The 10,977-nt window shown below is 40.8% G+C and overlaps 1 protein-coding gene and 2 long non-coding RNA genes across 7 annotated transcripts in view; 1 reads left to right on the top strand and 2 right to left on the bottom strand.

Annotated features, from left to right (window-relative positions):
• LOC125499867 overlaps nucleotides 1-10,819 on the bottom strand; it is a 40,588-nt gene extending 29,769 nt beyond the window's left edge. The window contains exons 1-2 of the long non-coding RNA XR_007276885.1: nucleotides 8,334-10,819; nucleotides 30-231 (exon numbers count right to left, since the gene is read on the bottom strand). This is a non-coding gene — a long non-coding RNA (uncharacterized LOC125499867). The remainder of the gene's footprint in view (nucleotides 1-29; nucleotides 232-8,333) is intronic.
• LOC105684568 (protein FAM151B) lies at nucleotides 293-7,310 on the top strand. 2 transcript variants are annotated; one of them, XM_012398024.3, is made up of 5 exons: nucleotides 293-500; nucleotides 5,044-5,181; nucleotides 5,338-5,567; nucleotides 5,652-5,794; nucleotides 5,920-7,310. In XM_012398024.3, the coding sequence occupies exons 1-5, from the start codon at nucleotides 452-454 to the stop codon at nucleotides 6,311-6,313; spliced, it is 954 nt and encodes a 317-aa protein (XP_012253447.2). In that variant the 5' UTR covers nucleotides 293-451; the 3' UTR covers nucleotides 6,314-7,310. The 2 variants fall into 2 exon arrangements, with proteins under 2 accessions (XP_012253447.2, XP_012253448.2); XM_012398025.3 differs by lacking the exon at nucleotides 293-500 and adding an exon at nucleotides 3,260-3,689.
• Nucleotides 527-2,045, bottom strand: LOC125499868. 4 transcript variants are annotated; one of them, XR_007276886.1, is made up of 2 exons: nucleotides 1,510-2,045; nucleotides 527-597 (listed from the first exon to the last, which is right to left on the bottom strand). It is a non-coding gene; the product is annotated as an uncharacterized LOC125499868 (long non-coding RNA). The 4 variants fall into 4 exon arrangements; XR_007276887.1 differs by having other exon boundaries at nucleotides 527-681; nucleotides 1,538-2,045; XR_007276888.1 differs by having other exon boundaries at nucleotides 1,538-2,045.
• Nucleotides 10,820-10,977: the final 158 nt, after the last annotated feature.

The following is a 10,977-nucleotide window of genomic DNA, read 5'->3' as shown; positions in this document are numbered from 1 at the left end:
GTATAGGTGGGTAGTATGTATGTACGTACATAATATAGCTCCGACATCTGGCCCACGTGTTTTTCTTCATTCTGGTCGACGCTCGTGTTGCGGGGGACAAGGCCCCCCCACGTGTTTTTTTTTTTTTTTTGAAAAGGACGCCCTTCTTCCCCTCTTTAGTTATTCCGCTCTTTTGTTGGCTCGGATTACGCCTGCGACAACCGTTTTTTCCCTCTTCTCATCTGCCCTGACCTGCAAATTTGATATACGAAGTTTAAAATTTAGTTGCGAAGTTTGGAGAAAAACTTGAGGAAACGTCGGCTTTCGGACGGTCGCTATTTAGCTCTACACCTCCGGTTTGTCCGTCGGTCGTCCGTCGGTCGGCCTTTCGTCACTCGATTAGTCAGTCGGTTGTTTCTGGTCTCTAGAGCAAGTCGCACCTCCGAACCAGGCGGACAGCACCCCTCTCGACATGGAAAGGATCACCCTCGCTTTCACCCTTATTTTCTGCGCGACGTTTTGTAAGTTTCTTTTATTTTTTTTTTTTATCTACTTTTAACTGGATGAAATCCTTTTATTTTTCAACACCTCCTACAAGACTTGAAAGCACCCTATCTCCTAGACACGAAAAAAAATCACATGATCCACTTTATTTTCGATCCACTTTGAACTTGATGCAGTTTTTAAAGCCGATGACTCCTGCTGCACAAATTGAAGCACAACAAATATTTCCTTCGCACAGTTGATCATTTTATTTTTGTGCATGCTTGTTTTTTTTTTTTTTTTTGCGTAACTTAAATTTTCGCCAACGGAATCTCAAACGAAAATCAGTGGTTCTAGGCCAAGTGTCAGAGCAAATATCTTAACAATCTTCTACAGAAATAATCCAAATTTTTGGAACATGTCGGGGTCGACCCTTGAATGTAAATCTCAGTTGGCGGGACGCAGGGGGTTGAGCTTCAGCAGCCATCTTGACGAACGCGTTTTATTAAATATCTCGTGAATCGCGCATTACACGACGAAAGCAGCAGAGATCATTTTTGTAGATAATAAAATTGTCTGTAACTTTCATGCGAAACTTTTTTTTTTAGAATGCATAGGTTTTCATTTAGAGCGCTTCAAACTTGTTGAAAAACGGCTGTATCTGAATATTTCGTCAAGGGTTGATGACCGTTTACTGAGATAACCGTTTATGAGAAATTTTCACGCGCTATAAATGAAAACCTATGCATTTTACAGAAAAAAGTTCCGGATGAGAGTTATGCAGAATTTTATTATCTACAAAAATGAATTTCACTGTTTTCATCGTGCGAGGCACGGTTCGCGAGATATTTGGAAAAGCGCGTTTGTCAAAATGGCTGCTGAAGCTCAAGGTACATTCAAGGGACACCTACCGACGCATTTAAAAAAAATAAAAAAAAAAAAAAATCATCTCTGCAGAAAATTGCATTATGAAACCACTTTTTATGCTCTGGCTCTTGGCTTATTCCCCGCGATTAAGAATCGTAGAGAAATGAGTTTATATTGTACATTCCGCAATCATGAGTATATAACTAACATCCGTTCAAACTTTTCCAACAATAAATTGAGCTCAGAACTACGTTTCTCACGATCCTCCGCAATTTTGTCTGCCAATAGCGTTGGTATTTTTTATTTAATTTGTGATTTTATTATTAAAATTTTATTATTGCGAATTTGTTGGCGCTCCCGCGTTTTTTAACATGTGAGATGAACCGAGCCTACCTAGTTCAACTGATTGCTGTAAAACACACGTTCGTAAGATTGTCTTTTCTTAGATAAGACTAGAAGAATTTTAATCCCCAAAAGATCGGATCAAGGCGACTCTGATCTTTGTTTGTCTATCACGCGCGTGGGGCGAATCGAGATAATAATGTGTACGATCATCGTAGCTCGATTGCTCATCGAGCTGAGGTGCATTTCATCCTGATCCGAAAACTGCTGATGCAGTTGTTTAAAATCCGAAACCCTCCGGAAACTGTTCCACAGGATTTGTAATTATTAAGACGCACCCAATTGAGGTGGTTAATTTTATTCAAGGTAGTATGTACGCATTATACTTAAAATATACCACACCTCTTTGTTAGAACCAAGTGTAAAGGTTTTCGGTTCATATTTCTATTTTTAAATACAACTACGTAATTATTACACGCACGTACAGATGTATAATTAATTGGGATTAAATTTTTTCAACAATTTCGCAACGAAAATAGAAAATGCATCTAATGCAACTACGTACTTGTTTTTTTTTTTTTTTTTCGTTTTTCATCAAAGTAGATAAGTACGCGACGTATTTTCCTCATCATTTGTTATCTATATAAAGTGTAAGCTTCCGATCCGAAATCAGAGTAATCTCATGGCCTTAACTCCGCGGACTCCAAATTAACGAGTGCTGAATGGATTTAAAAATATTTCATTACATAACTGCAGTCTGATCATTGTCAGGGTCTTTTGACAATTCCTTAATTGATTGGCATCATCCTTGTCGGAGCTGCATTCGTGCCATACACCATGGAATATAGTGCGTGTGTAATCTGCATACATAGGTGGTTCAATTGCCAACATAATATGCTATAATGTTGGCAGTTTGTCGTTGAATTCGGACCTATATATTTCAGAGTACCATATAGTAGAATAATTGCGGCACACGGATGTCTCGTTATTAAATATGATTTCGTGGTTTACACGTGCAAATGTTGCGTGCGATCGTAACACCCGCACTCCGTTAGAATGAGATCATCTAATATAACGTGTTTCTTGCCCATTTTCGATTACCCATGACCATCCCATGTCCGCATGCCCTACGATTCAGCGATCGATATCTACACATCCAACATAATTAATTAACGTACAATTAAATTATATTACGCGCAAACAAATCGCCATTTTTTATACCGTTTGTAGACGGTTGAATTTTTATTTTTTTTTCTTTTATTTATTTATTTTTTTATTTTTTGTTGTCTTTTTTCGGACGTCCTTGACCTCCGGTGTTACACGGGTGTACGTTTATCGAACTTTCTATCGGTGATTCTCGCGGATTCTAACCACGGCGTGTGCAAAATAAACTCTCTTCGCGTCTATACCGCGTCGTCGAATTTAACGGCGTAAAAAGTATAAAAAGCCCAGACGGAGTGATGATAAAAGAGATTAAAAGAAGTAACGTAAACTAAACGAAAAAAAAAAAGAAAGAAGATAATAAAAAAGTTGTACGTTGGATCGGCCAGACTCGAGTTTCTTCGGTTCGGAGTGAAAGCGAATTAAATCGCGCGGAGAGAACCACCGGCCCTGGTGTGTGCGTTTGCCGGTGCAGTTTGCCGTTGGTTGGTTCTACAGTCGTCGCATTGTATTATCTCTGCTTCGATTTTATATTCAACAAAGCAATTGTAAAGAGTTTTTAATAACGCGACGGTGTGGCGAAAAAAAGAAAAAAATCATTCGTCGGCCCCGTAGCTGTAACGGACCCGCCGCGATAGCCGTAGATTGCCGGTAAAAGCATCATAGCTATATTTAAATGCAAAAGAACAAAGAAACGGAACTTTTATATCGAGATATATCGCCGATCGATTTCGTACGACGTATATCACATACATTCGGAGAATAATACATATAAGGAGATACAAGAGCGGAGAGGATTCCATTGTCGCTGTCAACTTGCCGAACCGAAGAAACTCGCGGATCCGAGATGTCCTCAAGTAAGTTCACGTAGTTAGTAAATTGGCGAGTCGTACAAAGTTCGCTGGATACATGTAATATATTAACGTTCACGCCGCGATACAAGCGGACGGTGTATACGGATAACGCATATATCTGTGATAATACCATCGTCGATGTACCGCCTCGGTCTACGTGGCTTACAGCAGGGATCCCGACGCGGCACAGCGGTAACCTCAGCGTAGCTGTGTTTCATCGTTCACATGTTGAATTTGTCGATCCACGATAACGTCCGCGTTCGTTTTATTGTTTTTTTTTCATTTCTTTTCATTTTATTTATTTATTTTCTTTGCACACGCTGCGCGACGAGACACGCGCAACATTTTCGCCAATCGGTTGTAAAAGCTGCCAATAATATTTTGCTCGAACATTCTTACACCCTATAATTTTACCGGTATTCTAGGACTCGTGTATATATGCCACAAAAATTATTGACCCTAATCGAAGGTATTTTGCTAGTTTTATTAATAATCGAACGAACGCGGCCTAATTATATCGTCAACTATTGATCGTCGACCGAATAGTTGCATAATAGAAAAAAAATTGAAACGAAAGTTCTAGCTCCATTGGTAAAAAAGATTCTGAAAAGACCGAAGATTTTTTTTCACCTATGTACGCGTTTAACAGCTGGCACGAAGAAATTCTTGAAATTCAGGCGGTAAAACGCGTCACGCTGCTCGGCGACGCACAGTAACTCGGTCATTCAAAGTTCGAACGAACTTGGAAAAAAATTAGCACTACGCTCTCGAGACGCAGAGAACAAACGAATCAAGAAAAAGTTGGCGAAATCAACGCGGTCCGCTGAGTCTGACTTGCGGAGCGATTGTTTGGATCCATTAGCGAGCGCGCGATTGCAAAAGTCGTTGACCGCAGAAGAGCCAAAAGATATTGGCGACCGAAGCGTTCAAATAGTTTAAAATAGTTTGAAAAGTGTTTTCAAGTTTTCAGACAATTTTCGACACATTCGGTCGCGCCAAAAGTTGACCCCTCGACTTCTATTGTTAGCTCGAGTCCGAGCCCATTGTTGCAAATCGCTGAGATTTGCGAAAATTTCTAATTCGCAGATTATAATTGAGACGGCGATGAGCCGTGTGCGCTCGTTGAGAGTGGATATTGAATCTCAACCGTGTGTGCTCACGTCTCATGGATTGATCCATATCACATTATTCTCTGCACCCGGTAGACCAAGGTCAGGTCTGAGTTAATCTAAATATTGGGTCGAGAGTCTTGTCTCCATAGTCCTCGCGGTGCGCCAGTACCCTCCCTCGCGTGCGACGTACGAACACGACACACATCGGTAACATTTTATCAACATTTTCCCTCCCTTTATTTCAGACGCACGGACAGCCGGAAGCACTACCATTTCCCCGTCGGTTAAAGACTTCTTTCCGGATATCCACGGTAACCTGACCAAGGTCGAATGGGCCCATGCCGTCAACAGCAAAGAAGACCTCGAAAATGCCCTCGCCTCGAGTAAGGACGAAAAAAATTACTAACAATAAGAAACCGATCGCTTCGTTTCACAGAAGTTTGCGCGGAAACGACGCATTGATTTGGCTTATTTATTGAAAAGCTCCCATGAAATCGAACGAATTTTTTTAACGATTTGTCTTGAACCTCCTAATGAAGGTAATATTATGATGTTGGAGGCTGACGTAGTCCTGGGAACGTTGAACGATTCGAGCAGCAAGGATATAATTCCCATCATGGGTCATCCCCCGGCGAACACTAGCGATCTTTCGCTCGAAGATTTCTTGAACACGGTCCTCAACGATACGAAACGTGGCGTGAAACTCGATTTTAAAACAATCGAGGTATTCGACGCGAGCAAATCAATACTTGCCAAAGTTCGCGATAACGTGAGTAAACTTTCGCGGAAATTGAGCGAATAGTAAAAAAACCGTAAAAATATCGGCGGCAACTGATCAATTTTTTTATTGCAGATGACGTTCCCCGTTTGGCTAAACGCAGACATTCTTCGAGGGCCCGTTGAAGCAACGGGGACGCCCGTTGATGCTAAAAAATTCTTGACCGGCGCAGCCGAGACGTTTCCACAGTCCACTCTTTCCATCGGTTGGACTACGAGGTCTGAAATTTATTCCTCATTTTTCCTCTTATCGTTCATAGAACTTGGATTACTGTACGATTGATTTTCTTTCGTTATTTTTTTTTTTTTTTTTGTGCTTATCAAAGTCTTACTCCTCTCTCCAGATACGGTACGGAACCTAATGTAACCGAGGGCAGCTACAGTGCCGACGACATAGCGGCGATGTTGGACGTGGTAAAAAGTAACGACGTGAAACAGCCTTTGACTTACCCTGTCCGGGCCGGCATGGCGGCAAACAGTTTGACCGAGCTCCAGAACTTGATCTCTGGCTCACCGAACGGATCAACATTGACGATTTGGTCGCACGAGGGCGACGAGGTTGACGGCGATAAGTTATCGGACTTGATATTGAAGGTGGGAGTCGACAAAGTCTACGTTGACGTACCGGACGACGTCTGGCAGGAGATAAATTTGGACTCCGGAGCTTCAGGGATGAAAATGGGCGCGATGGCTTTCGGTGCTATGCTAGCGGCTGTGATTCTCATCAGATTGTTCTGAACTACTTATAAATATGTTATCGGATGAACTTTTATTGCGGAAGAAAAGAACCATCAATACCGCGCTATTTCGCCGGGTTTGAGTAAGACGGAGTACGGCACGTTCGTGGTTGAAATCGTAAGATAATCATCGATTACTTGACAGAACTTTGGGGCAGTTTGGTTTGAGGATTGTGTTAAAATATTGTTAAGAGTTCGAGCTGATTTTTCCATCGATTTTCAATTAAATATTCGACGTTGTTCCAAACGATTTGCGGATTATTATCGCCCGGTGAATATCGCCAATTCCAATCGTTTCGTTGTGCAATTTGATACTCGAACGAATTATTTCATTCGATATCGTTCGGGTCAGTTTTATCGGAGGATAACATTGCGATTGATCGTAATCGTTGTTCGGTCCATCGGAGTATGAATAAAATTAAAAATCTATGACGATCGACACCTATGAAAAACGAAACGAAAAATAAATATCTGTAATTACCTATTACAAAGAAATGCTATTTATTTCGTATCAATGAAATCGACTTCTATAGTATAAAGGCAAAGTATAAATGCATTTGTTGACTTTTTCTATGAATTGAATAATAATAATAATAAAAATAACGATACCACCAAACTAACGATGATAGTTGTAATAATAAATATTCTTACTTGTGCGAGTACGTATTTATAAGCATGATCTAGGGTCGCACAGAGGTGCATCGAAAAATGCACACATGTCAACTTAGGCCGCATTTACAATCGGCAAGTTCGAATTATGAAAAATATTAGCTCCCTGATCAATTATCAAGCACTAATTATACGCTCTCATTGCAAATTGAAAGATTTTCATAATTGTATAACAGACATACACGTATATATATATGACCGCATATATATATTTTTTTTTTTTCTCAAAAAATGTTTGTAAAACATAATATCACACATAATTGAAAAAATGTGCACATCGTCGTTATACATATATCTATCGAGTTGAATACATGTCTTTAATATCTATATATTTATCTGTTGAATTTATTTCTCGAATTACTTCATTCTCAATGTAATCTACACGAGTGCAGCGCGCGGTAATTGCAACAAATCGATCAGAAAATCGACGGTGCGTTAAGTGCGTTGCATGAAAAAAAAAGAGAAAAAAAAAAATTCATTTTTCTCGTACGTATCCGTGATATAACCGCGGGCAGTAAACAAAAATTGAATATAGCGAAAGTCTGTATATCATATGTATTTATATCGAACAAGAAAAAATTTATCTGAAACTGATAGCACAGTTTCCATAATTATTACAGTTATATCGTAGTCACAGAGGGCATTTTTTTTTTCTTTTTCTCTCCGATCGATAAGATTCATTTATACGCGTACATAAATGTACGCTATTCCATCATCGGGGTCAATGAATAGAAACATCGGTCAGTGATCAGAGAGTTGACAGTTTACAAGATAGCTGTATTTTATGGCGATATAGATTTTCTACAATATTTGGCATCGATTTCAGAAAATGTAAAATCGATCATTTTGCCTCTGTTGATTTACGAGCACCTCGAAGAGTACAAGAGAGAATTTTATAATGTTCGATCAGAATTAGCGTGGATGGTAAATTTTCATCGGTAATATCGCGCTCTGCAGCGACTAACCGTATATATATACTGGCATTTTGAAAAAACGTGAATTAGGAATAGGAGACTGTCGTAATATCCCGATGTCGCCAACTCTCCCCACACATAATTTCTAAACGACTTCTTTTATTATACCGTTAATTCAGCGATTATATATACATATATATATGTATAAATGTTTTTTAACACTCTCACGTCCATTAGCGCGGACTAGAAATTCAACGCTGTAAAATAATCGGATTTTTTTGTCGCAAAGCGACCTCGAGTCTTGAAAAGAAAGAAAAAAAAAAAAATGAATGACTAAAGAAAATTAATAAACGAATGGCCGCATTGTAAAACTACCAGATGAAAAAGCGGAAAACGAGAACCCAAAATCACGGATTAAAACAATTAATAAATACGTACACGTTGAGGGTCCGATGCCCATCAAATCGGAAAGTGGCCCCTGCCTGAGCCTCCAGCGATGGGCGGACGTCATGTATGTTGAATACACAGAGGAATTTAAGTCTCACTGGGTGGCTCCGGGCCGTAATCCCTTTCGTTGATGACCGCTCATGTAGACGAATATACGTAGGTATACATATAACCGGGGGAAACGCGTGTCTTTGAATACACGTGTCTCTCAGGTGATCTTTACGAGAGGTATAACGCATATCGCACGTCGGAGGGCGCGAGATTCAACGCTTTAAGAAACGACGAAAACCGCCGCATGCACCTCGTTACGGATTCATCCACAAAAGCCCCGTCGATTTACGAGCACCGCTTATACTTTACTCTTTTACACAAACCGCATTTCAATTCGAAACCATCCACCAGCACTAAATGCCGAGCGTTAGCGAGTGAAAGGGAAACGCGCAAAGGGCGAAGAGTTCAACGAAGGACTTTTACACCAGGGAACGAACCGACAAATTTTTTAAAAAATTCTTCCCCCGGAAGGAGGTTCGGCTTGGTTTTCTTTGGCCGATGATCGAGATGCGCTGAAAAAGGGAAACGATCCTTCATCGGCGTTGGTGTATAAGTTTGATGTTTTTGTAAATTCCAAAACTGTACAGTTATAAAAGATTTTTAATCGCTAACTTCAGACTCTCAGTCGAGGTGGGTGTATCCGACAAGCGAGTCCGGATTGCGGACAATGTGGGAAAACAAACATGGCAGTTTGTTGTAGGTATTCGTATAACACTAACATCCTGGTTTAAACCCCCATAACAATGTCGCCCTAAGACTAGCTGGCAAAGAGACAAACCCTTTTTCTAGTTGGCTCGCTTCTTCGTCATCCGGCGCCTGCCGACGCCATCCAACCTCTCAATGTTTGCCCAACCATTTAACACCGTATTCGTAACACAAGATCGTCAGGCGTTTACACGCATGGGTCGTGTTAATTTTTCTGTTGGTTTTTCGTCTACCGGGCGATGATAGGGGTGACAATATTCCCTCTCGTTATACCTTACGTCTTTTATAAGGCCGGTAAAGCCGTGCACAAGCTCATACCGCCGAGGCGGATCGAGTCGCCCGGCGCCTAAGGGCAAACGTTTTGTTTGCGTTTCAATCACGATTACCCCAAATTTCCCCTCTCTAATCTAACAGTCATTAAATATACCGGCGCATGAGAACTCGATGTCAAAAGTCCTATCTCCTTTGGACGCATGTGTGGTCCGGAGAGTTACGGATTAAGTAGCTGCTGCGTGTCCAGTTGATCCGAGAAAAACGAAATTATTAAATAGCTGCGTAACGTCCAAGTATCATTATTACTATCAATCTCCTCTTTGTATCCATCCAACGTAGCGCAGTCTCGATTTGCTTGATAGCAGAAAAGAAATTATAGGAAGAGAAGAGAGAAGATAAATAATTTCCTATCGCGTACGAACGTCGTGAAGCAGGTTTCGGTCCATATGAAAGATAGTTACCGCAATCGAGGAGCATTATCGTGTTTTCGTATCTCAAACGACTCGAGTTAATAGTTTGTATGTTCGAAGAGTTTCACTTTTCGCATGTCTGCGTTGAATTTGATTTCGACTGATGATAAATGACGAACAAGTGCACTCGTCCGGCTATTGTGCGGTTCTCGTGAGTTGTTCCTGACACGACACGACTGGCATTCGATTCGATATTTCACGAACGGCGTCCGATAATTCGCCCGTATAAACTTCAACATGATTATGCGCAGGTTCTCTCTTTCGGATCGACCGCTTGCCGATAGTCGTAGCGGGTAGAGTGAAACGGAAAAACATATCAATACGTACACATGTACGTATACCGTGGTACGCCCAAAACCTGATCTATAATAGTATTTAGTGATAGTTGCGCAATTCGACGGAAAGTAATTAATTCCTCATGCCATCGCATGCGCGATGCCGGTATGAAAGCGCGACCTAAAATTTGACTGCGCACCAGGAGAAACGAGAATCATCCGTCCGATGGGCCGTATAAACTATGCAGAAACAAATCAAGTCGTGTGTATATATAGGTACATAATACGCTCGGAGATTCGAACCAGACGTGGGAGGTGTCGTTTTTCGATTCAGGGTCAAAGGTCATTTGACCGCGTCGAACGGGAAGGATTCCAAGTCCCAATTTGGAGCAGTGGATATAGTCAAAGGTGAGGATGAGCCAACGAAATTGTTACGTACATTCGTATTCATGGATGCGATATTCGAAAGCTTTTGATTAATTCTCGACTATCACGTGGGACTGAAAAAGGAAATTGAAAATCTTTTTTCTTTTTCTTTTTCTCTGTTCATAGTTGCATTCACGCCTCCAGAAATACAGACGATGAATTTATAGATTTGTTTCGCCTTCCCGATTATATATCACATAACACGCGTTTTATACGACGATGCCGTTGTACGTCCGCAGCATACATACACAGCATACAGTCGTTCGTATTTAAACGTTCGTATTATATTACACAGAGTGAAAGATACCATAAGTAATATTGAAACGGTGACGCGGCCTAGAAGTTGCTATAATCTTCGTCGATAACCCCAAGAGCTTTGGCAATAGGTTGAATCGAATAATCTGAGGAAGGAACACGACAACGAAGGGCGTTTTT

Source organism: Athalia rosae, chromosome 2, assembly GCF_917208135.1.
Source record: "Athalia rosae chromosome 2, iyAthRosa1.1, whole genome shotgun sequence".
Lineage (NCBI taxonomy): Eukaryota > Metazoa > Arthropoda > Insecta > Hymenoptera > Athaliidae > Athalia > Athalia rosae.
The sequence above is the reverse complement of the archived record's forward strand: the minus strand, read 5'-3'. Positions and strand labels throughout refer to the sequence as shown.